This window comes from Lissotriton vulgaris, chromosome 4_1, assembly GCF_964263255.1.
Source record: "Lissotriton vulgaris chromosome 4_1, aLisVul1.2, whole genome shotgun sequence".
Lineage (NCBI taxonomy): Eukaryota > Metazoa > Chordata > Amphibia > Caudata > Salamandridae > Lissotriton > Lissotriton vulgaris.
Window position 1 is genome coordinate 1,398,329,110 of NC_141691.1, and position 26,439 is coordinate 1,398,355,548.

The 26,439-nt window shown below is 51.6% G+C and overlaps 1 protein-coding gene across 1 annotated transcript in view; it reads left to right on the forward strand.

The window, feature by feature from the left end:
- The window catches only part of LAMA3 (laminin subunit alpha 3), a 1,118,674-nt gene that overhangs the window by 551,043 nt on the left and 541,192 nt on the right, over positions 1-26,439 (forward strand). Inside the window, exon 22 of the mRNA XM_086917979.1 lies at positions 14,615-14,714. Coding sequence (XP_086774105.1) covers positions 14,615-14,714 — 100 coding nt within the window. The remainder of the gene's footprint in view (positions 1-14,614; positions 14,715-26,439) is intronic.

The window sequence follows — 26,439 nt, forward strand, 5'->3', positions numbered from 1 at the left end:
TATACCTGGACCATATATATATATCATGAAAAGAGCCTCCTTCTGGAAATCTTAGCCCGTAGAGGGGTGGCACGATAACCGGCGGAGAAATACCGGCATGTCAATATGGCAAGAAATCAGGATTCCTACGCGCTCTCAGGCCGCACAAAAACCAACAAACGCTCTGAGATAAGGAAAGGGGATTTATTGCATCATAAAACCTGCGTGACACGTTTCAACCTCGAAAGGCCTTCATCACACAACGGAGTGACAAAATTAGCTGTCTTACATACATTTTCTGGAAAGAACTTAACAAGGTACTAGAAATCCGTGTGAGTGTCTGTTGCCTCAAACACAGCCGTCATCTTGTAATGATGAACTTGTATACACACAATGAATGATAGTAATACAATTGGCAACCAAAACAAATGTAACGTCCCTACCAGTGGGGTACAATTCCAATCTGTCCTAACATGCACAAATTCTGTGGGCAAAAGACATCAGTCATTGTAGTGTCTGATCGCAACCCTGACGTATGTGCACTGTACTGGGTATTATTAACTCATGACAGGTAACAATCTCCCTGTTTCGAGTGTGCACCCATCTGAGTTGTAAACACGTGTCAAGTGTTACACCATACTGTCAAGCAGTCTGGTACTCCGGGTTGAGGATAAGATGTGCTGTCTATCTGGCGGTGCATGCTGGTATATGTAGTACGTTCATGCTGCCCATCGTTTGTTGTCCTCTCTTGATAGATTCTAACCTTAACCCGGTTATGTGCTATGATCCCCCTTGTTTGTGTAGTTTGCTATAAACAGCCCGTCTAGTATAGGCATCCAACTAGTGTAGTAGCTAGTGGTGAGTTCCTGTGTAGTGGCAGCAGTGTTTGTTGTCTGCTTACGTCAAGTGGCTCTAAGTCATGCAGATCTGCGTTAGACACTTGGGTGTAGGAGCTCAAGGTGCTTGCCTGTTTTCGCCAAGTGGCGTGTGATCTACGTTAGGCACTTGGGTGTAATCACTAATGGTGAATTCCTGCTTTATGACCACAGTAGTATATGATGTCAGAGCCCACACAGATGTGGTTGTTTCGATGCATTCGCCAAGTGGTGCTATGTCATCTACTAAAAGTTCACAGTAATAATATATTCAATTTAAAAATACAAGCAAAGATGTCTTTTCTGCGAGCTGAGTTGCGGCCAATGGTGTCTAGAAGAAAAGGGTAGTGACCCCATTGTCACAGGCACGAGACATGGTGCAAAGTGTCAGATAAAATTTAGGAAGACATCTTATGTTATAGAAGTGTAAAAACATTTAGAGACATAGCAATAAAAGAAAAGAAAAGTAATACCCAAGAAAGAGATATATAATAGCATAGAACAGGTGCAGGACAGAATACACTGGTAATACAGATCCATCCACATTGCATTGTGCATAAAGCAGTGAGTCAATTGACCCACAAGAACCATTCAAAAGTATAGGCAAACGCAAGTCAAGTTAACAATAGTAAAATGAACAAACAGTCCTGCTGCCCGAGGTCAAATGGGGGCTTAACCTTCCTGCAGATGTACTTCCATTTCCTTGTCCAGGTTATGTCCATTTGGATAGCGGGTGCCCATCCCTATGATATGCCTAGACTCACGTTATCTGAGTCTCAATGTGCGGATCCCTCCTCTCCTGTTCCTGTCGCCTGTTCTATGGCATATTAAGCTAGTTTAGAGCTGTCTGAGTATTGGTGTGCCTCAAAATGCAGGACAGTAGGCTATTGTTGATCTCTGTTATTGCTCTAATATGCTCAAGGATTATTTTTTTCGACATATGAGTCGTGCTACATATCTTAAGTTGACACAGTACTCCAGAACGTATACCACAAAGGTGGTACTGCATGTGTGGAACTGTCTGATAGGTATCATTTTTTTGTCAAATCTGTTTATTAGCATTTTGAAAAGGTATCACAGTACATTAGACTTTTCAACATTAATAGCCTAGTAGTAATTGGGCACGTCAGGCATGCATTTAAAGGCGTGTTATCATATGATAAAGGAGTACAAGACCACATTTGAATTAAGAAGGAAGGATACCCGCCCCATACTGGCGAAACACAGGTTGTCGGGGCAGCTGCCACAAAGTAGGTCCATGACTGTCCGCACGTTGAGTTTTTGTGCATGAGCATAGTTGGGGTTGGATCTTCCCAGCTCCTGGTTTGTGCACAGAGATGGCTTTTATACAATAACTGTGATTAAAAAATAAATGGAAGAGCATAAGAAAACAATATAGGCAAAACCCATTACGCTGGTACCTATTAATTCTCCCCCCCCCCCTTCCCCTTAGGCTACCCCCCTCCCCACACACACCCATGCGCCCCAGTCTCAACTGGACTTGCACCTGAATCTTATGTGACCCCAGGAGTCAATGACGGTGTCAAGCCATCTTATTTGGCAGGAAAGTAACCCGCGGCGCACCCCAATCCCAAAGGGCGACATTTAGTCCTCCACAACACCTACGCCCCCAGCTCCACCCGTCGGCTGCAAGGCTTTAAGCATACGCTCCCAGTGCTCCGCCATTGGTTCTTTTTGAAGCCCCATCGTCTCCTCCCTGCGTATGGCCATCCACTCTGCCCGGGCCCATGCCTGAAAGGAGGAGGTCCACGCCTGTGCGCTTGGAGGATCACTTGCCTTCCAGCGCCTCGTAAGGTACGCGTAGCCACCACCATCCCCAAATCTAAAAAGCGGGACGACACCTTGTCTTTAGGCGGCCTCCTGAGCTGATGCAAAATGTATTCCGGCCAGTCAAGGGGTATTGTGCGCCCAGTGCATCTGCTGAGAAGCTCGACGATTACACTCCAGCAGGAGCTCACCCTAGGGCAGCTCCATAAGGGGTGAAGGATCCCCGTGTCTAACTCTCTGCATCGGGGGCAGGAAGCATCTGCGCGGTGGAAATACCTATTGGTGAGCACAGGCGTGAGGTAGGCCCTATGAACTACATAAAGCTGTATCTGGTGGAAGCGCAAGTTTCTGGGGACGCGCACAGGGCTTTTAAGGATTCTTTCCCACTCCTTATACGATAGCTGTCTGACCATGTCACGCTCCCTTTTGTCCCTGAGCGGAGCCAAGCTAGTCCCTGTGTGTATCCTCAGCGACACCGCATACCAACGGACCAAGTGCCTGCCCCTCCCCATGACGTGTAGGTATTGCATAGTTAAGTGCTGCTCAGGCTCCGATGCCATGCTACCCCACCTTGCTGTCATTTTCGCCACTATGGATCTATGCAACAGGAACCCCCCAGGGGGAAGCCCATCTTCTGAGACCAACGTCTCATACGCCACCAACTCACCATCCCTAAAGATGTCACTCAGCGTCTGAATGTCCGCCTCTTTCCAGCGCTCCAGCATAGGTTGGGTAAGGCCCCCCTTGTCCCTAGGAAACCCTCCATGGGCACCGCTGGGGCATACGGATGTACCAGTCTGGTAAGAAAAAGGGCCCTGCGGAAGCACTTATACGCCACTGCCAGCAGCAGCGGGGCGGGCCTTGCAGGCGTCGCCAGGGGGTGAAAAAGCCCGGTGACTCGTTCTAGTGAGTACGGCGGCTCAACTGTGGCATTGTCATCCCTGCCCCTGTCCGCCAACCAGCGTGCAATCCATTGAAGTTGCGCTGCCAAGTAATAGTGCTCAAAGCTGGGAGCGGCCATCCCACGGCTGTCCGTTGGCAGGAACAACTTCGCAAGCGCTAACTGGTGCCGGGACGTGCCCCAGATGAAGTCCCACAACATCGCATTGAGCGACGAGAAGAAGGAGGCCGGTACATAAAGAGGCAAATTGACAAAATAATACAGGAGTCGGGAGAGCATAACCATTTTGGCTAGAGCCACTCTGCCTGTTGTTGTCAGTGGGAGGGAGGACCAAAAACGTATCTGGGATCGAAGCGCTGCAACCGCTTTACCCAAGTTGCCTTCAAAAAGGTCGTCTGGCTGACTATAGATCTGAATCCCTAGATACCTAAAGGTGTCGGCTTTCCATTGGACCCTCACGTCCCCGAGACAGTACCCCAGATCTTCTATCTCAGCATTGAAGGCATAGAGGCAGGACTTGTCCGCATTTACCCTAAGCCCTGAGACAACCGCAAACTGCTCCAGCAATTGGGCCAGCCTTTCTGGTATGTGCGTCACATCATTTACGAACACCAGCAGGTCATCCGCATAAAGCGAGATCTGGTGGGTCGCATCCCCCAGAGGTATTCCCGCTTCCAGTGTCTGCCGCAGTGCCGCTGCCAAAGGTTCCACAGCCAGCGTGAACAATAACCGGGACAAGGGGCATCCCTGCCGAGTGCCCGGCCCACCGCCACCGCTTCCGAAATGTATGGGCCCAGCTGCACTCTAACTACAGGATTGTTGTAAAGGAGCTGAACCATCTGTAGGAATCCCTCACCCAGGTCATAGCGTGCTAGCGCCGCAACCAGGTACCCCCACTCCAGGCAGTCAAAGGCCTTTTCCAAATCTATTATCAGGCACCCCGCCCTAGGCCACTCCTTTGTCGCTTCAGCCACCACCCTAAAGAACCTCCTGAGATTCAGGGATGTGGATCTCGCCGGCACAAACCCGTTTTGATCGGGGTGCACTAAGTGAGGGACCACTACCGCAAGCCACTCTGAAAGAATTTTCGCAAAGATTTTATAGTTTGCATTTAGCATTGCCAGTGGCCTGTACGAACCTAGCGCTGTGTGGTCCCTGTCTGACTTGGGCAAAGAGACCAGGAACGCTTCCTGCATGGACGGGGGAAACGAGCCTTCACTTACAGCGGTGGTATACAGCTGGAGGAGCAGGGGCGCCAAAATATCCCTATTCGCCTTGTAGTATTCGACGGGTAGGCCATCCAGCCCGGTGTTTTTTCCAGTCGCCATGCCCCTGATCGCATCTCCTACCTCTTCCAGTGTGAGGGGGGCATTAAGTTCGTCCCTGTGTCCCTCAGTTGCCGCGGTCAGGGTGACAGCGTCCAAGAGCGCATCCAGCGCCTGCCGGGGGCCAGTGCCGCAGGCCTTATAGAGTTGTTTATAGTGGTCGGTAAGAGCGCAGTGAATTTCTCGCTGGGTGCATACCATCTCCCCCTCCGCTGTGCATAGTGCCCCTACAGGGGCTCCGCGCCCGTCGCTCTGCACTAGCCAGGCTAGCAGCCAGCCAGCTCTGTCCGCCCTGACATGTGTCCTGGCTGTGTGCGCCGCGTAGTTGTGGCAGCGCATCTTCTCCATAAGCTCTGCGTGTTTAGTGTGCAAGTCACTTAGCGCGTGAGTGCTCCCCTGTCCCCTCTCCCTCCCTCTCATATTGGAGGAGCTCTGACTCCAGACGCATCAGGGAGGCCGATAGTGTTTTACGAACATTCCATGTGGCCCCCATACAGTGCCCTCGAATGGCTGCTTGATGTGCTTTCCACTCCACCAGTGCACTGCCCGCCGTCCCCTCATTGGCCTCGAAATAAGCTAAAATAGCCGTGCCCAGCAAGGATCGAAACTCAGCATCCTCGAGCGCAGCAGGCTGCAGCCGCCACGTGGGTACGGGCGGGCGGTCCGCCTCCCAGCTGATCTGGAACCATAGGGGGTTGTGTTCAGAGTGTGTTCTCCCTAGATATTCTGTCCTGGTAAGGAGCGGGAGCAACGACTGGGTGCCTATTATCCGATCCAATCAGACATGCAAGTCATGGACTGTGGAGAAGTAGGAGTAAATTCTATCTGTGGAATGCTGCGCGCGCCAGAGATCACACACCCCCCCAGTGCACAAGCCAATCCCCAAACGCTTGCGCATGTGATGTCACTGTCACAGCCCGGAGGGGAGGGAAAGACCGGTCCAGGCTCACATCTAGCACCATGTTAAAATCCCAGCCCACTAGCCAGGGGAGGCCTGCCTATGGATGTAGGACATGGTTCATGGTCTCTAAGTAGGAGGGCTGGTCTGTGTTTGGGGCATAGAGGGATCCCAGCAGGATTTCCTGTCCATTCAATCTCCCCCGCACTAGGGTATACCTGCCCGCAGGATCCACCAACGATTCCATGCATTTGAAGGGAACGCCCGCCCGCACCCAAACCAGGGTACTGCGCGCATGGGCAGAGAAGGTTCTACCGAATATCTGCCCCTTCCAACGCCTGCACAGTTTACCCAGCTCAACCAGTGTCATGTGAGTCTCCTGGAGGAGAGCAGTCCCCACCTCATGGCGCTGTAGGTATGAAAACACTGAATAACGGCGGGACGGGGTGTGCATTCCGCGGATGTTCCAGGTCATTACTTTCGTATGTGTCATGCGTCAGGTCTTTTTGCACGCAAGGAGCAAGGGAGCGCCTCAGAAGGGGGGCTATGAGCGCCAGCAGGGAAAGGAAAGTCAGTGTGCCGCAACAGATACATATGAGCAAACACAAACAATATAACAAGAAGGGCATGTCCCCGATAGGGCATATGTCCAAACCTTAACAAGATCCACCACACAGCAGTGGGTTAACTCAGCGCGGTCGCTGTCTGGGTGTGTGTGCTGCCAACAACCACAGTACCCTACACCCCTAACTCAAATCACTTAGTAACATGAGAGGCGCTTTGGGATATCTAGTACTTGCATCCGCGCCGGGCCAACGGGAGGCACCTGCAGGGGAGCCCGCTAGTGGGATAAACACATAGTTCCCGCTAAACCCGGCCCCGCTATGGCACCCTCAGCCTAGTAGCCTCGCAATTTTTGCAGCAGTGCGCTCATATGTAGAGAAGAGTAACCATTTCACAATTGCGCGCATAGCCACAATATGAGAAACATGACATTATCTAGCGCCAAGTCAAAGGTAAGCCCGTCTGCGCCCGTCCGCGCCTGGACCGCGCCCAGGGCACGGACCCCTGGCCCCCACCGACGGAAGACGACCCGACTGTCCTACGACGCCAACGAACTCATCGCACTCAACGCCGGCAGACTCCCGGGCTGCATCCAAGCCACTCCGAGACGCACCCACGGACCCTTCTGCTGCAACTCCTGCAAGTTCACCTGCATCCGAGCCTGCACCACTCCAGCAGTGCCCAAGACCTCGACGAGCAACAGCAGCAGCCACCTGAAGTGCATCCTGCTCAACACCCGCTCAGTCCACAGGCACGCCGTCGAGCTCTGGAACCTGCTCGACACCACAACCCCAGAGGTCGCCTTCCTCACGGAAACCTGGATGAACGCCTCCTCAGCGCCCGACATCGCCATCGCCATCCCGGACGGCTACAAGATCATCCGGAGGGACCGCGTCAACCAGACAGGAGGAGGCATCGCCATCATCCACAGGAACTCCATCCGCATCACTACCAACACCGACGACACCCTCGCACCCGCCGAGCACCTCCACTTCCAGATCCACATCAATCCCAAGACCACCCTCAGAGGCACGCTCATCTACAGACCCCCGGGACCACGCACACAATTCAGCGAAGACATCGCCGACTTCGTCAGCCCGTACGCCCTCCCCTCCTCTGACTACATCCTCCTCGGGGACCTCAACTTCCACCTGGAGAACATCAACGACCGCAACACCACCACCCTGCTGGACAACCTCGCTAACCTCGGACTCAAGCAACTGGTGACCACCTCCACCCACTAGGCCGGACACACACTTGACCCCGTCTTCTCCTCCAGCAAGGACATCGCATTCAGCCACGCCACCGGACTCCACTGGACGGACCACAGCTGCGTCCACTTCAGCTTCAAAAGGACCACGATCCACCACCAACAGCAACAGGTAGCACGCAGAAGCTGGAACAAGATCACAGCTGACCAGCTCACATCCTCCCTGAACAAGAACCCACCCACCAGCACTACGAACCCCAGCCAAGCGGCCACCAACCTCACGAAGTGGATCAGCGACTGCGCAGACGACCTCGCCCCCCTGAGGACCCCGCCCAACAGACCCGGCAGCAAGAAAGCCCCATGGTTCACCGACGAACTCAAGAACTCGAAGAAGAACTGCAGAGCCCTTGAGAAAGCCTGGCGCGAAGACCCAACACCGGACAACATGACTGCCCTCAAGCTCGCCACCCGAAAACACCACCAACTGATCCACACCACCAAGAAAACTGCATTCAAGGAACGACTGGATAACAACGCACACAACAGCAAGGAACTCTTCAACATCGTTAAAGAGCTCTCCAACCCCAACGCCAGAAACAACGACATCACCCCATCGCAAGACCTCTGCAACTCCCTCACCTCCTACTTCCACAACAAGATCGCGGACATACACAACAGCTTCAGCCCTCAACCGATGCATGCCACAACGGAACCACCGCTCCCCACCACCATCCTCCGCGCCTGGACCCCGATCAGCACCGAAGACACCGTCCGCACGATGAACTCCATCCACTCCGGATCTCCGACCGACCCCTGCCCTCACCACGTCTTCAACAAGGCAGACGCTGTCATCGCACCCCACCTGCGGGACATCATCAACACCTCCTTCGACGCTGCCACCTTCCCGGAGAGTTGGAAGCACGCCGAACTCAGCGCTCTTCTAAAGAAGCCATCAGCCGACCCCACCGACCTCAAGAACTACCGCCCCATCTCGCTGCTCCCGTTTCCTGCAAAAGTCATCGAGAAGACCGTCAACAAGCAGCTGGCCGCCTTCCTCGAGACGAACGGATCCCTCGACCTTTCACAGTCTGGCTTCCGGGCCAACCACAGCACCGAGACCGCCCTGATCGCAGCCACCGATGACATCCGAGCTCTGCTCGACAGCGGAGAAACAGCGGCACTCATCCTCCTAGACCTCTCCGCGGCCTTCGACACTGTCTGCCACCATACCCTTGTACAGCGCCTCAGCAACGTCGGAATCCAGGAGAAGGCCCTGGAGTGGACCATCTCCTTCCTCGCCGGAAGGACACAGAGAGTCCGCCTCCCCCCGTTCAGATCAGAAGCCACCGAAGTCATCTGCGGCATTCCTCAAGGCTCCTCACTCAGCCCAACCCTCTTCAACGTCTACATGAGTCCCCTCGCAACCATTGCACGCCAGCACAACCTCAACATCATCTCCTACGCCGATGACACCCAGCTGATCCTCTCCCTCACCAACAACCCCGCCACCGCCAGAGCCAACCTACATGAAGGGATGAAAGAGGTAGCCGAATGGATGAAGAACAGCCGCCTGAAACTGAGATCGGACAAGACGGAAGTCCTCATCCTGGGATCCTCACCTTCCGCCTGGGACGACTCCTGGTGGCCCCCCGCACTAGGCAGCGCACCCAAACCAACAGACCACCCACGCAACCTGGGCTTCATCCTGGACTCCTCCCTCTCCATGACCAGACAAGTCAACGCCGTCTCCTCGTCGTGCTTCAACATCTTACGCATGCTACGCAAGATCTTCCGGTGGATCCCCACCGAGACCAGGAAGACGGTCACCCAGGCCCTCGTCACCAGCCGACTGGACTACGGCAACTCCCTCTACGCCGGAACCACCGCCAAACTCCAGAAGAGACTCCAACGGATCCAGAACGCCTCAGCACGACTCATCCTGGACATCCCCCGTCGCAACCACATCTCCGGACACCTGAGAGACCTGCACTGGCTCCCAGTCAACAAGAGAATCACCTTCCGTCTCCTCACCCACGCACACAAAGCCCTGCACAACGAAGGCCCAGGATACCTCAACAGCCGCCTCAACTTCTACGCTCTCAAACGCCAGCTTCGGTTGACCGGCCACACCCTCGCCGCCGTCCCCCGCATCCGAAGAGCCACCACAGGGGGAAGGTCCTTCTCCTACCTCGCCACCAAGACCTGGAACTCCCTCCCGACCCACCTCCGCATGACCCAGGACCACCTCGCCTTCAGGAAGCAGCTCAAGACCTGGCTGTTCGAGCATTAGCGGACCCCCCCCCCCCCCAAGCGCCTTGAGACCCTCCGGGTGAGTAGCGCGCTATACAAATGCATTGATTGATTGATTGATTGATTGATTGATTGAGGGTAGAGGCCCTGGTGTGTTCACCATACATTACATTACATGAGAAGGTCGGCAGTCTGTGGTGTTACCACCGGCATGGTTATGTCCTCCGATAGTACAGTTGATGGTGATGACGGCCCGCTCAAGTCCGGGTCGCTGCGTGTCTGTGAGGCCACTCGGGCCCCGCCCTGCACTGTTCCTAGATTTACTACCGCTTCAAGCGCTTCCTGCGGCTCTAGCCACATTTTCTCCAGACTGAGCGCCGCTAGGCCACTGCCCTGCCCCCGACAAGCGCCTCGTCTCCTGCGTCTTCGGGATCTCTGCACCTGCCATTCACCCTCCGCATCCGCAGGCCGTGTGCCCTACCACTGCCCCGTTTCCTCCAGCCAATCCGAGACGCCTGACTGCGCATCAAAGAAACGGGCCCCTTCCTTGGTGATCACGCGGAGACAAGGGGGGAACAGCAAGGAATATGGTAGTCCCAGTTCCCGCAACAGTTTTTTCACCGCCAAATATTTGCTCCTCCGTCGCTGCACCATTGCTGTGTAGTCTGGAAAAACATCACACGGCTGCTCCCCACTGTCAGATTGTCCAGCTTCCTCATTTCGCGCAGCACCACATCCCGGTCACGGTAGTTCAGTAGCTTGAAGAGAAACGGGCGGGGCCTAGCCCTGGGTCGGGGCCTCTGCGCCGGCACTGTGAAGTGCGGGGACAGTACCTCCGAGGGCAGGAGGTCCCGCAACCAGTTCTCCATGTATCGCTCCGGGTATTTCCCCTCTTCTCCTTCTGGAAGTCCTACCACCCGAACATTATTGCAGCGAGAGCGCCCTTCCACGTCCTCAATGCGATCTTCCAGGACGTGGACTCTGTCTATGACATCTTGAAGCGCCGAAGTATAACTTTGCACCACAGGTTGCAATCCTTGAAGCGATTGGCGCTGCTCAGCAACTGACTCCGCCAGCTTTCGGTGGTCGACACGGAGGAGAGTAAAGACGGATGTTACCTTGTCGATCCGTGCCTCCATTGATACCTTAGTTTGTTCCAGTGTGGTGCCTATGCACTCCACTGCCGCCAGCACGGAGTCCATCTTGGCCGCAAGGGCCGCCGCCGGGCCCAGACCGTCACCCTGCAATCCATGGGATGAGCCCAGACCATCAGCTCCCTGCTGCTTCTGCAGGGACTTGTCCCTGAGCCTGCCCATCACCAACTGTTGCGCAGAAGGCATCCACACCTGCCGACAGCCGCCTGCCTCCTAGCACCAGGCCCCCACCTAAGTCCTGGGTGCTTGCCCGTGCTGCCGGATTCACTGGTGCGGTCTTCTTCCCGCTTCTGACCATGTGTGTTCTGTCTCCTCCTTGGGCGATCTCTTCTGGCACTGATGTGCCTGAGTTGTAGCTTGCAGTTGTGTCTGTACACCAGTGGGAGCGAGTAGTGATCTTCCCACTGGCGGTGGCATTGGGCAGCTGCTTGTGGTGCGCGCTCTGCACCAGTCTTTCTTGTGCTTTTGGTGAGGATGGCTACCTTGAGACATTGCTGTCTGGCAGGTCTTCCACCCTTGCTGATGATAGCTGTCTTTGACATTACAGCTTGTGTTGGTTAAGCACTAGGCAGGGCTGGAGAAGCTTTGTGGGGCTCTTGGGGATGTGCAACTGTCTTTATCCTGCAACAGCCTAGTCAGCCCATTGGGGCCCATGGTGTATTCATCAACCGCCTTGGCTGTGTCAGTTTTGCTACTAGTGCGTGTCGCAGCAGTGTTGTGTCCACAGTGGTTCTGCTGCCGCAGTGAGTGTCGCCGTCTGGCTCGAACGGCCAGTCTGTGTCCTCAGGCGTCTGGGACTTCGACTTTTTGAGGTCTTTGTGTCTGCATGGAAGCATTTGCACAGCCGCTGGCTACTTCTCCGGTGTCGCTGTGGCTCCTTTGGCTGTTCAGGTTCCCTTTTGTTGTGAGCGTTGTGCACACTGTGTGGATGTGCTGTGTCATGTGATTCGTGCCACTCTGTCGCGGGCCTCAACGCCTCTGCCCGCTGACGGTCTCCTCTGCCTCAGCCACGGGCTCGATTCGGGATCCGCTGTGCTCCGCGGGCTCCCCGCTGTGCCTCCACACCAGCCCCGTACAGTATGGGCTGTGTAAACGCCTACACAAGGTAAAGGTCAGGATAAGTAGGGGTGATCACTGGAGCTCTACACGGACACGTCTGCCATGTTGGCTGGCTAGCCACGCCCCCCCCCCAACTGTCTGATAGGTATCATGTTGTTAATGCTTGTGTTAAAGAACTCCTTCATGCGGCATGCAGCATGTTATGTTAATAGGGATTTTTCATTTATTGAACACGACTACAGCTCGAACCGCTGAACGGAATTACACCAAAATTGGCAGGGAGCTAGATTTTGTTCTAGAAAGTGTGCTTTTTGCAATTTGGTGTAAATCCGTTCAGTAGATCAGAGATATTTAAGTTTAAAAAATATAGCTATCTGGGAGTCCAACAATCTACTGAAACTCAACTGAAATTTGATTGGCTGCCAACACTTCAACGAAGAAGTGTTGGCAGCCACCTTGGGACTTAGTTGAACAGAGCCCCACAAAAAATGATTTAAAAAAAAAAGAAAAGGGGGTATGGTAGAAACAACCTGACCCTAGGTCTCTTGGGGGGTCCCACTGGGATCCACCAGGGTCAAATAATATATATATTTTATTTTTGGGCGGGATCCACAGATCCGGTGAAAATCTTTAAAAAACACAAAGCATGTGTGTCTCCATTTGTTCATTATCGGCCCCTGGTGGGCCAGGTCCCGGGGGCATTATGTTAATAATAGGGGGCGCACAGGCCCCCCATTCTGGGGCTCATTATGCCCCAGGGACCACCACCTCCCCGGGGCTTTTTTCACAATGAATACGGGGGAGACACCCATGGCCTCTCCTGCTGCCCCGGGGACCACCACCACTATTTGCTATGTGGTGGAGAAAGGGGGCATGGACACCAAAAATCTCTCAGCAATTCCACTGTGTGGGACTTACTGGAGGTAACAGGAGGGGTAGTTGGCCCCCACAGAACCTCAAGAGACAAGGGGACTTCATCCCCAAACTTGTAGTGCACCCAGTGGCGTGTTTGCAGAGTGGTGGAGAAAGGGGGCATGGCCTCTGACAACTTCTCAGCAATCCTGCTGTGTGCAACTTACTGAAGGTAACAGGAGGAATAGTTGGCCCTAAGGGCATCCTTGGGAGCGAACTACCCCTCCAGTTACCTCCAGTAAGACCCACACCTCAGGATTGCTAAGAGGTCTTAACTAATACCCCAATTTTTTGCATCTGTGTAGTAGCATTTGTTTCAATTTCCAGACAATTGTGAAGTCTATGTTTTATGCACAATTCCTTTTTTGATGACTTGCAGTGCCATATTTCATTGCTCTCACTGCTGTTTATTTAGCATATCTCTTAAATGAAGTAACATTTTCCTTCTTCAAGTTTCTTAGCAGAATGTGGGTAAGTAAGTGTTCCAAATATCTTGGTAGGCAGTGTAGGAGCCTGTGTGTTGTGTGGGGCTTTTTCTGGGACTATTCTAAGTCTCGGAGAATTCTCTCCTCCAGCTTGTGGTCGCCTATGGGAAGATCCTAAGGGAATGACTTCTACAGAGAGACTTTTATTCTGTGAGATAGCATTCGCAGGATTTAATTGGGTGATTGCTTTCTTGATCTTTTTGCACCTTGTATTGGATGGCCTTTTGATCACTTTGTTTCACTTTGTTGCTTGTGGAGATTGAGCAGCACAAGAAGTCACTCCAAGTGTCTAGACTTCCAGGATTTGTGCAGTATTTGCGCAAAACAATGTCTGCAGATGTTAATGTTCAGGGTTTCCGCTGAGGACTGGATGTGTCTAATTGTGTTTACTCTACACTTTAATTCCATAAATTAATACTGGACAGATAATGGTGTCAAAAGTAATATTAATAATTTTACTGATGAGTAGGATTGTGCTTCCTGTTAGTCGATGGTATAGAATGCATACATGTCATGTTTTAAGTGTTTTATCGCTAGTTTAAAACATCAGGATCCTCTTAGCATGAGCCCCAGACTGGTGTAGTCTGTGGTGTACTCATCCTCAGACCAATTAAAGAAGAGCTTGAACTGGTTTCCGTCTTTGTGATTTATTTATACCTTAATCATAGGTCAGCTCATTTCAAGATAAAACAACCAATAATTGGCACAGTGTTTGGCACTGTACAGCGGAACTTACTCACACCTTTTATATTCTACCCATAGAATTATGAAACAAGTTAGTCATGGATCTATGCCCTTATTCTGATTTGACAACCACCAAAAGGCATGGTCACTGAACTTAGAATATCTCTGAAAATTACACTTGTTTTCTAGATTGCCTAGAATAAATGAGCTTAGAGGGGTTCACTTTACAAGCCCAGTTCAAGCTATCTGGCAAAATGTGTCATACCTTTGAGGACAAGTATGTCCACTTGACTGTGACTATGGCTACAACCACGCCATTCCATTCAAGATATTGGGCAAAGCTGTAGACTAGCTGTAGACCTAGCAGTGCAACTTCTAAAGCTGTAAAATGCTGGTGCAGTACCCAGAGTCTAAGTGGTGGTCAGTCAAAGTTATTATCAGTTGAAGTAACAGGAGTGACACAACGAGTGAATATCATGCGGACATTTTGACTTTCTTTACATAAATGATTCTGCTTCCTGTTACTACAGGTTGCCAGTGTGACGTCGGGGGCTCAGTCAGCCCATCCTGCAGTGATCCCTCCGGCACGTGTCAATGCCGAAGGCATGTTGTTGGGAAGAACTGCAACCAGTAAGTAAAACGCGTGCAGCAATTTATGTCATGTTTCTGTGTGAGAAATCAAAATCTTAATTTGTTCAGATATTTTATTTACATGTCTCTTCAACATTTAGGGAATCTTTATGGCTAAAATGCATGAGAGGTTTGGGGCATGTTATTGTTGCTGTGCAAGAATACGCATCTGTGTGTCTACTTTGTGAACTTAAAGCAGTTTGATTAGACCACCACCATTGTTGGCACTTTCCATTCACTCACTTTCAGGTACACAAGGGGTGTCCTTGGGTACCAGTCTTTATGTGTGAGTGGTATAGTACGACGGATGAATAAAATAGTACATTTGCATGTCAGTGTAATTTTTTATGTTCTATTAGGTCATTTAGTTTACTTGCTATATGAGCAAACAAGAGTTCAACACAGAAACACACTACAAAAAAACAACAGAAATACCTTAACTTTCTCTATAAACTATTTTATTATACAAGGCTAAGCAATGTTCACCTGGCCACTTCTAAACGCTTATTTGTTATTTACCTACTGCCATATCCTATGGAATCAGGCAGTTCTAGTTGCAATGAATTGCTATAGATCGAAACACTATGTACCTGGACACTTCCAAGCACTTTTTATTGTGCATGTAACAGAACAAAGCAATATGTACAGTTTCTAAATTACAATCATATTATTCTTCACTCTTAGGGGAGTGAATATAAAGTTTTCTATTAAAACAAATATGCGGAAAAACAGAAATTCTAAGTTAAGGAGCCAATTCAATTAACAAACTAAAGGTATGTTGGAATGTGATACGATAATGACTGTGACGTACTTAGGTAATGATTGCTACCAGAGGAGGCTGCTGGTTTCAAAATAACATAAGATCCTGTTCGTCCAGGTTCACTTCTAGGTATCTGTGTGGGAGCTGCATACAGAAACTGGTACAACACTCTCTTTTCAGCTGTGCCTCTTTTGCTGTCCAAACTCAGTAACTACACATCCACTAGACTTTAGAATTAGCACCTCTACATGATACTGAGACAGGAGGACTGTAAGAAATTGGGTTACTGGTTGAGGGGGGTGAAACCCTACTCAAGCCTGTGCTCTGTAGCTTGGCAGAGAGCCATTAGGCTTAACTTAGAGGCAATGTGTAAAGTATTTATGCAGCAACTTAAACAGCATTAAAGTGAAATAAAACACAAGAAAAATCCCACACCAATTTGGAAAAATAGAGTAAAGGGTAATACATAATTTAAGATCAAAACGACAAAAATACCAATCAGTAGAACCGCTGGTAAGCAATTTTAAAGATTTAAGTGAAAATAGCACAGAAAGTGCAAAGTGCCAACTGTGGTTATCTGGTTAAGCTATGCTGGGACAAAGTCACAATTTCAGGCCGACTACAATGGAGCACAGGAGCGCACAGTCCTGTGTCGGGTCATGAAGCAGAGACGATGTGATGTCCTTGCGTGGAGATGCATTGCGCAGCAGCAGTTCAGGAATGCTGCAATGGCAATGCAAGGTCCTTGCATGGATATGCGTCGTGCAGCAGCAGTTCCGATGAGCTGTGGTGGGTGATACAAAGTCCTTGCGTGTAGAATGTGTTGCACAGCAATGGTTCCGAGGAGGCTGCAGGCTGTGATGCAAAGTCCTGCATTATGGATGAATCGCACAGTGGTTCTGATCTGGAGTCTTCTGAGGCGATACGCCGCGCTGCATTGGTTCTGGCGGGACCACAGCTGGGCTGGCAGAGCACCATCTGGCCCACTTCCAAGGGTCCAGGACAGGGATGGCACCACTTGGGAGGGTAGGTCTTAAAGCTGGCAGAGTCTTGGTGCAAGGTTATTGGAGCCTCTTCTGTCCCTGAGGCTCTGATCAGAAGGCCAGCCAACTAGCCTTGGAGTCACTCTGGTGGTCCTGGGTTCAAGATGCAGGTCCAGTCCTTCTCACTCAGGCAGGAGGGCAGCACAGCAGGACAGCACAGTGGCAGTCCTTCTTGAAGCAAAGCAGCACAATAATTCTTCTCCTGAGTCTTCCACAGGTCCATGTGTGTACTGAAGAGCTGGGACTGATGGTCCATTATCTATAACCGGTGCCCACTTTGAAGTAGGGGAAGGTTCTGGAGGTTTCTACCCCCCCCCCGCCCCCTTAGGTATCAGGCATCCCTTCCTCCCTTGCCTGGCCCAGCTTAAATGGGGTCAAACCCTTTGTGTCTTCAGGCAAGACCTTTGTGGTGTACAAGTAGGGTGGGTGACAGCTCCGCCCCTCATTAAGTCAGAGTGTTCCATCCTGCCACCCTCTCACTTCTCTTTGTCTCACTGTTTGAGAGCAAAACACAAGGACCAACTGTCAGCTACACATAGTCATGTGACCAGGGAAAGGCTGCAGACACCAAATGGTTAGGACAAGATAATGGCAACTTTCTATAAGTGGTATTTTCAGAATTGTGACTTAAAATCTGACTTTAACTTTAAAGATGGCTTTAAATTACAATTCTTTAGACACCAAACTCGACTTGTCTACCTTCTCCCAGTTGCAAGTTGTGAGAAGTTGGCCTGATATGCAGTGCTCACTATTCTAGTGATCACTATGCATTAGTCCAAACAACCCCTATGGTGATTGGTTGTAAGTCAACCTTAGACCAGCTATCCTAGTAGCGTGGATACGAGCAGTCTTCGGGCTAAACTCTAGAGGGCGTGTTAAGCCAGCTGTTATACCATCACATACCCCTTGAACACCAAGTGAAAGGACACCACACAAGTGTTATGAAAATAAACAGTGTATTTATTAGAATCACAACAGCCCTGTACTCTTTATGAGGACAGGGTACTAAGCACACAACAAAACTCTTAAGAGAATACTTCAAGTGCACAATCAATACAAGTGCCCGAGGGCACGGAAAGTTTAGTGGTCTCGGGCGGACTCGATAAAGCAAGTCGGAAGCGGTAGGGACTCGGGACCCTTAAATAAGGAGGCTATGCGGGGCACCGAAATGCCGAAGTTACCTAGCCCAGGGGCTGCGGCTGCATAAGTCTTTACAGACGTCGGGAGTCCTCGCTGACAAGCCAGGAGCCGGAAGGAAGGAGTTGCTGGCCGGCGACCAGTGGAGATAGTTCGTAGTGATCCAAGCCTGGATCAGAGATGGATGACACCTGAAAGCAGAGGGGACCAAGTTCGTAACTACTAGCCAGTAGTCAGAGGGTACCGGATGATCGTCACCTCGACTAGGTGAGTGGGCGACGCTAGGCTCTGCAGTCTCACGGACCAGGAGGCGTTGTCGGCAACCAGGATGGAGGTGCGAGCTGTCCCACGAAGGTTGATGCTGTCGGCGTCGCTGGGCCCAGGATTGGGGCAACAAGCCTTGGCAAATTCAGGGCCACGTGGTGGACCTAAAATGGCGTCTTGAGTGGACCAGGAGGGTCCGGGGTGCTCCTCTTTCAAAAGGGAGCAAGGGTCAGTCTGGAGCAACCAGACCAACAGTGTTGTTGTCGGACGTCGTCAAGCAGGCCACAAGCCAGCGGCTAGTAACCAGACAACGTGATGAGCGGCAAAAGCAGAAGGGCCCCACGCAGATCGTGGAGATACTGGGAGGCTGAACTTCGGTGCTGGAGCTGCTCAGGGTCGGGGCTTCTCAGACCCCAAAGCCCTCACCAGAGGGTTCCCTCGGCGGTCGTGCTGGTTAAGAAATCGTGCAGGTTTTGATGATGGCCGGTCCCTCGAGGTCTCGTCGCACCCACGGATCTCAGCTGAGCTGACGATGTGGGTAGAGGTCAGAGGTGCCAGGGAAGCCGGTTCTCGTCGAGCTGGGCAGTCGGATTCCTGAGGAAGGACTTGCAGCAAACCGCAGAGTTCTTAGATGGTGCCTGCGGATGCAGGGTGACTACTCCTTAGTCACAAGGGAGAAATCTTGAGAAGAGCCTTGAGTTTCCTTTCGTAGAAAGTAGTTCTTGATTCAAAGATGATCTAATTTGGAAGGGTCCCCGCTCCTGCCTTTATCCTAAAGAAAGGGGTGGGTACGTGACTAGGTCCTGCCCTAGGGGTGGGGCCAGGAAGGGGGGTGGTTACACCCCTCTCCCATGCCGGACTTTCCCCAGGTCAGGGGCTGGGGTGCCCCTGGAACTGGTTCTAGCCAGCAGATGCGTAGTGAGCACCGGGGTGCCACTCTGCAGTCACCTTCCTGTAAAGCCCTGCCTACCCAGGATACACAAAACCCTGTCTGGGATGGTGCGAGCACCGCCCCGGACAGGAAACCCTTTGTCCAAGCTCTCCTCGCTGGAAGGACTCCCAGCAGCAGGAGGTCAGACTCGTGTCTGTGGTGGCAGCATCCATTTTGTGGAGCTGAGGCTTCAGTTAACTTTAACCGGGGTTCACAGTTACGCACATGTCGTGTCCCTCTAGAAGGGTGGAATGCTAACCCCGTCGCCAGAATTGGTGAGGGGTTAGTATCCCGATTCGTATGACACCTTACTCGACATGCGTTATCATGGAACAGCCATTGGGTCTTGGTTCCGCAAGCTGCAACCGGGCTCGGCTCGTGCCAGAGCCCAATTCACACGATTCCACGCACTCTGCCTTCAGGATTGTCAAGGCCTGCCATAGGAGTGACTGATAGGAATTCGGGTGTCCACTTTAGTGTTAGATATAGGTATACTATATCTAAAGCAAGGGCGAGTACGCCACCTTGCCCCAGCTGTTCTGCAGCCAGTTGTGTCAGATTTAGATGGCCATCCAGGGGTGGCATAATACATGCTTCAGCCCCTGGTAGGCCCTGGGTACACCTATGCCCTGAGTTACAGGGTCTGATAAGGTGGCCCAGTTCCAATTGGATAATGCACCTAGGGTACACATGTCAATTTAGTGAGAGAACAGCTAGGCTGTGGGTCTGATTGGCAGGCCCACAGCCAGAGAAAGTCGTAAACCAGTGAAACAAAAGCAAAAAATCTGGGTGATCATAGGATTGCAGACCCTACTCTCCTACATGACCCCCCCCAAACGTTGGGACAATAAACTAACCTTGACCAGGTGAGTCTTCTTGTTCTAAGTGGAAATACCTGGAGAGCCCAACTGCATTGCCATGATCAGTGCCAGGTCTATGCTCCACTGTGAAGTCCATCCCCTGTAGGGAAATGGACCACCTAAGCAGTTGGGGGTTTTCACCCTTCATCTGATTTAGCCATAAGAGGGGCTTATGGTCGGTCTGAATCTTGAAATGAGTGCCAAACAAGTATGGCCTCAGTTTCTTCAGGGCCCAAACCACAGCAAAGGCCTCCCTCTCAATAGCTGACCAATTTTTCTCTCTGGGGGTCAGCCGTCTGCTTATAAAAGCAATGGGCTGGTCATTACCATCAAAATTCAGTTGAGATAGAACAGCTCCCACACCCAACTCAGAAGCATCTGTTTGGACAATGAATGGTTTGGAGTAGTCTGGACTCTTGAGGATAGGCGCCGTGCACATGGCCTGTTTTAGGTCATCGAATGCTTTTTGACAGCTCGCTGTCCACTGAACCTTTTTCGGCATTTTCTTACTTGTCAGTTCATTAAGCGGAGTCACAATCGATCCGTAATTTCTGACAAACTTTCGGTAGTAACCAGTCAGGCCCAAGAAAGCTCGAACCTGAGTCTGGGTGGTTGGAGGAGCCCAGTCCCTGATTGACTGTATTTTGCTCTCCAGTGGTTGAACTTGGCCTCCACCTACAAGGTGGCCCAAGTATACAACCTGTGTCTGCCCTATCTGGCACTTGGTGGCCTTGATAGTGAGACCTGCTGCTTGCAGCGCCTCTAACACTTTCCTCAGGTGGACCAGGTGATCCTCCCGGGTGGAGCTAAAGACAGCAATATCGTCAAGATACGCCGCACAGAAGTCATCCAGCCCGGTGAGAACGTGATTCACCAGCCTTTGGAAGGTGGCAGGTGCATTTTTCAAACCAAAGGGCATTACCATAAATTGATAATGCCCACCAGGGGTAGAAAATGCTGTCTTAGGCTTGGCGTCCTCAGCTAACCTGATTTGCCAATACCCCGCTGTCAGGTCAAACGTACTTAAGTAGTTGGCAGAAGCCAATCTATCAATAAGCTCATCTGCCCTTGGTATTGGGTGGGCGTCAGTCTTAGTGACTGCATTGAGACCCCTGTAGTCTACGCAGAACCTCATCTCTTTCTTACCACCCGGGGTGTGAGGTTTCGGCACTAGAACTACGGGACTAGCCCAAGGGCTATCCGAGGGTTCAATGACTCCCAACTCCAACATTTTCTGCACTTCAGTTTTGATGCAGTCTCTAACGTGATCGGGCTGCCTGTAGATTTTACTCTTGACGGGCAAGCTGTCACCAGTGTCAACCTCATGGGTACACCAATTGGTCTGACTGGGTGTTAGAGAGAACATATGCCGGAAGGATTGAAGAACCTGTTTACAATCCTTCTGTTGATGTTCAGAGAGGCTGCCACAAAAGAATACACCGTCCACTGATCCATCATCAGGATTCTGAGTGAGCAGGTCGGGGAGAGGGTCACTCTCTTCCTCCTGTCCCTCATCTATGGCCATGAGCAAGCTCATGTCCTTCCTGTCGACATATGCTTTGAGCCTGTTAACATGGAGCACCCTGTGGGGGCTCCGGGGAGTTCCAAGGTCCACCAGGTAGGTGACCTCTCCCTTTTGCTCAAGAATCGTGTGGGGCCCAGACCATTTGTCTTTGAGTGCTGCTGGGGCCACTGGCTCCAACACCCACACCTTCTGTCCAGGCTGGTAAACAGTCAGGACAGCCTTTTGGTCATGCCAAGCTTTTTGGAGTTCTTGGCTGGCCTTAAGGTTTTCAGATGCCTTTTCCATGTACTCAGCCATCCGAGAGCGGAAACCAAGCACATAGTCCACTATGTTGGTTGCAGGCTTTTTGAGAGGTCTCTCCCATCCTTCCTTCACCAAACACAGGGGTCCTCTTACAGGATGCCCGTACAAAAGTTCAAAAGGGCTGTAGCCAACCCCCTTCTGTGGGACTTCTCTATAAGCGAATAAAAGGCAGGGAATCAGGATGTCCCATCTACGCCGGAGCTTTTCAGGTAGTCCATGAATCATCCCTTTTAGGGTCCTGTTGAACCGCTCAACAAGCCCATTGCATTGTGGATGATAGGGTGTGGTGAACTTGTAGTTGACACCACATTCCTTCCACATAGCAGTCAAGTAGCTCGACATGAAGTTTGCATCTCTGTCAGAGACAACCTCCTTAGGGAAGCCCATTCTGGAGAACACTCCAACTAGGGCTCTTGCCACAACAGGTGCTGTAGTGGACCTAAGGGGAATAGCTTCAGGATACCTGGTGGCATGATCCACTACCACCAGTATAAACTTGTGCCCTGATGCTGTTTGGGGTTCCATTGGACCGACAATGTCAATCCCCGCTCGTTCAAAGAGCACCCCCACCACAGGCATTGGTATAAGGGGGGCCTTTGTTGTGCCACCTGAGTTACCACTGGCTTGGCAAGTGACACAGGAGCGACAAAACTCCTTGGTATCCTCGTTCATGTGAGGCCAGTGAAAGTGTGAGACAAGCCTGTCCCACGTTTTCGTCTGGCCTAAGTGTCCTGCTAAGGGAATCTCGTGGGCCAAGGTAAGAAGGAAACCACGCTGAGACAAGGGGATAACCAGCCTCCTGGTCATGCCAGGCTTGGGGTCTCTTGCCTCAGTGTACAGGAGTCCATCCTCCCAGTATACCTTGTGGGTACCTGTGGCGTTCCCAGCAGCCTCAGCAGCAGCCTGCTGTCTGAGGGGTTCAAGGGAAGGGCAGTCTAACTGGTCCTTCCCCAGGTCTTCTCGTGAGGGTCCCCCTGAGCCCAGAAACTCAACTTGATCAAGTTCGAGTTCTTTAGGTTCAGTTTCCCGCAATTCCTGGAGGTCAGCCTCCTCTGAGACTTTATCCTCGACCTGGGGCAAGGGGGAAGGCGATGCCTTAACCCGACTGCTCTTCTTCTTGGGAGGTGTCTGGTCCATTGTTCCAGGATCCAGCACCAGTTCAGTGGGGCATCTTCTGACCTGTGACCTAGTCACAGCAAGCACATGTGCTGGCAAGCCTAACATTTCCATGTGAGTCCGGTGCTCCACTTCTGACCATTGTGATGACTCCAAATCATTGCCCAACAAACAATCCACTGGGAGGTCTGAACTAACAACAACCTTTTTCTGGCCATTTACCCCTCCCCAGGAGAAAGCAACAATCGCCATACTATGACTGGTAGTGACGTTGCTGGCATTGGTCACCAGGAAATCTGTACCTGGCATGATCTGTCCAGGGTCCACAAAGTTAGGCGTCACCATGGTGACACTGGCACAAGTGTCCCTATAGGCCTGAGCCATTTTTCCATTTATTAAAGGCGTCTGTCGGTATTTGCCCAAGGTATTGGGACTGACATCAGGGGACATATCCACATCCCCCGTACAGACAAGGACAGCCTGAGTGAGTGTGCCAACTAAGTTGTCACACCCCTCAGAACCCAAGGTTAACCCAACTAGTCCCTTGGGAGGTGCACTACTACTGCTGGCTGTACTAGGGGGCACAGGTGCCTTAGGGGCTGCAGTAGCAGGAGTCTGCCCTCCTTTCTTGGTGCACTCACTAAACCAGTGAGTTTTACTCTTACAGTATTGGCACCACCTTTTCGATTGGCCTTCTTGATTCTTCTTTTTCTGGGAAGCCTGACCCCCCCCCCCCCCCCCTCTTTGGGTTGTTGGGGACCTGTCGAAGACTTCTGGTCATTTTGCTCCCCTTTAGAATCGTTACCCTTCTGGTCTGCTTTCTTCTGACCACCCTGGTTCTGGCCCTGGTTTTACTTAACCCTTGTTCTGACCCATCTGTCTGCCTTCTTTCCCAATTCTTGGGGAGAGGTCAGATCCGAGTCGACAAGGTGCTGATGCAACAACTGGTTCTGACAATTGTTTAAAATCTGTTCTCGCATGATCAAATTATACAATCCTGTGTAATCAGTAACCTTACTGCCCAGCAACCAGCCCTCCAAAGCCTTAGTGGCACAATCGACAAAATCAGACCAGTCCTGAGACTGAGTTTTCTGGGTATCCCTGAACAGCAACCTGTACTGCTCAGTGGTTAGGCCGAACCCATCAATCAGTGTGTTCTTCAGGACCTGGTAATCGTTAGCGTCCTCAGCTCTAGTAGTGAGGAGCTTATCTCTACCTTTACCTTCAAAGGAGAGCCACAAGATAGCTGCCACTGACTCTGGGGGACGCACTGTACAGTGCAGGCCCGCTCCAAAGCAGTAATCCATTTGTGGATGTCATCCCCTTGCTTAAAGGGGGGCACTATCTTACTCAGGTGTCTAGTGTCTAAACTCCTGTTTTCCCGTGGGGGAATGCTGCCACCAGTGGGGTTCTTCCCACTCAATTCTTGCTCTCTAGCAAAGGCGAGTCTTTCTTTGGCTAGGGCAAGTTCTTCCCTTTCGATCCGCAGATTGACTTCCCGCTCTTTAGCTTCGTACACTCTTCTCTGAGGGGATGTCATCCCTCTTCGAGAAGAGCCTCGAGAGCCATTGGTTCGAACGGATCTATTAGAGCCTCTCGATAGAGACCTAACTCGTCCATTCCCAATGTTAAGCTGGCCTGAGAGGGGCCCCAGGGGTCTCCTAGTACCATTCTTGTGCCGGCTTAAGTTGTCCCTAGTTAGCTGGCTAACTACTACTGGACCTTTGTCTGCCTCGTCCCCAGATGTCTCTGGCTCCTCGTCCTCCTCTTCACCTTCTGCGGAGAGATGGATAAGGTCAGGGTCACCTAGGGTTCCCTCGAGGGGGGGCATATTCCCTTCTAGATGAGAAGGGTCGGTGTTACCAGCCCTCCTAGCATCATAAGTCTCCAAGAGACCAATCAGAAATGGAATGGTAGGGTTTGGACCCTGTTTTAGCTTCCGAGATGTACAGATTTGTCGCATCTCTTGGAAGCTAAGTGCAGCATATCTGGAAGTGACCTGTGGAAGGTCGACTGACACAAGGGGAGACTCAGTGTTTCCTCCTTTGTCAGACATGCTGCTTCTAGTGTGGTGTAAGTGATGCACCTTACTGCACTATATGTTTACCTACTGATCCCTTGCTAAGAGTTGCAGCCAAGGTGTGCTAAGCCTTGAGGAGCTACAACAGCTGGTTCAGTAGAACTCAGAGTATTCTAAGCTAAGTTATATGTACCTGGAGTACGTATGCGATCTTTCACAAGATATTCTTAGGATACGCGTGGTAAAACAGCAGCAAGCTCAAATCCCAACCGCTGCTCACCAATGTGAGAAGTTGGCCTGATATGCAGTGCTCACTATTCTAGTGATCACTATGCATCAGTCCAAACAACCCCTATGGTGATTGGTTGTAAGTCAACCTTAGACCAGCTATCCTAGTAGCGTGGATACGAGCAGTCTTCGGGCTAAACTCTAGAGGGCGTGTTAAGCCAGCTGTTATACCATCACATACCCCTTGAACACCAAGTGAAAGGACACAACACAAGTGTTATGAAAATAAACAGTGTATTTATTAGAATCACAACAGCCCTGTACTCTTTATGAGGACAGGGTACTAAGCACACAACAAAACTCTTAAGAGAATACTTCAAGTGCACAATCAATACAAGTGCCCAAGGGCACGGAAAGTTTAGTGGTCTCGGGCGGACTCGATAAGGCAAGTCGGAAGTGGTAGGGACTCGGGACCCTTGAATAAGGAGGCTATGCGGGGCACCGAAATGCCGAAGTTACCTAGCCCAGGGGCTGCGGCTGCATAAGTCTTTACAGACGTCGGGAGTCCTCGCTGACGAGCCAGGAGCCGGAAGGAAGGAGTTGCTGGCCGGCGACCAGTGGAGATAGTTCGTAGTGATCCAAGCCTGGATCAGAGATGGATGACACCTGAAAGCAGAGGGGACCAAGTTTGTAACTACTAGCCAGTAGTCAGAGGGTACCGGGAGGGTACCGGATGATCGTCACCTCGACTAGGTGAGTGGGCGACGCTAGGCTCTGCAGTCTCACGGACCAGGAGGCGTTGTCGGCGACCAGGATGGAGGTGCGAGCTGTCCCACGAAGGTTGATGCTGTCGGCGTCGCTGGGCCCAGGATTGGGGCAACAAGCCTTGGCAAATTCAGGGCCACGTGGTGGACCTAAAATGGCGTCTTGAGTGGACCAGGAGGGTCCGGGGTGCTCCTCTTTCAAAAGGGAGCAAGGGTCAGTCTGGAGCAACCAGACCAACAGCGTTGTTGTCGGACGTCGTCAAGCAGGCCACAAGCCAGCGGCTAGTAACCAGACAACGTGATGAGCGGCAAAAGCAGAAGGGCCCCACGCAGATCGTGGAGATACTGGGAGGCTGAACTTCGGTGCTGGAGCTGCTCAGGGTCGGGGCGTCTCGGACCCCAAAGCACTCACCAGAGGGTCCCTCGGCGGTCCTGCTGGTTAAGAAATCGTGCAGGTTTTGATGATGGCCGGTCCCTCGAGGTCTCGTCGCACCCACGGATCTCAGCTGAGCTGACGATGTCAGATGTCGATGTCAGAGGTGCCAGGGAAGCCGGTTCTCATCGAGCTGGGCAGTCGGATTCCTGAGGAAGGACTTGCAGCAAACCGCAGAGTTCTTAGATGGTGCCTGCGGATGCAGGGTGACTACTCCTTAGTCACAAGGGAGAAATCTTGAGAAGAGTCTTGAGTTTCCTTTCGTAGAAAGTAGTTCTTGATTCAAAGATGATCTAATTTGGAAGGGTCCCAGCTCCTGCCTTTATCCTAAAGAAAGGGGT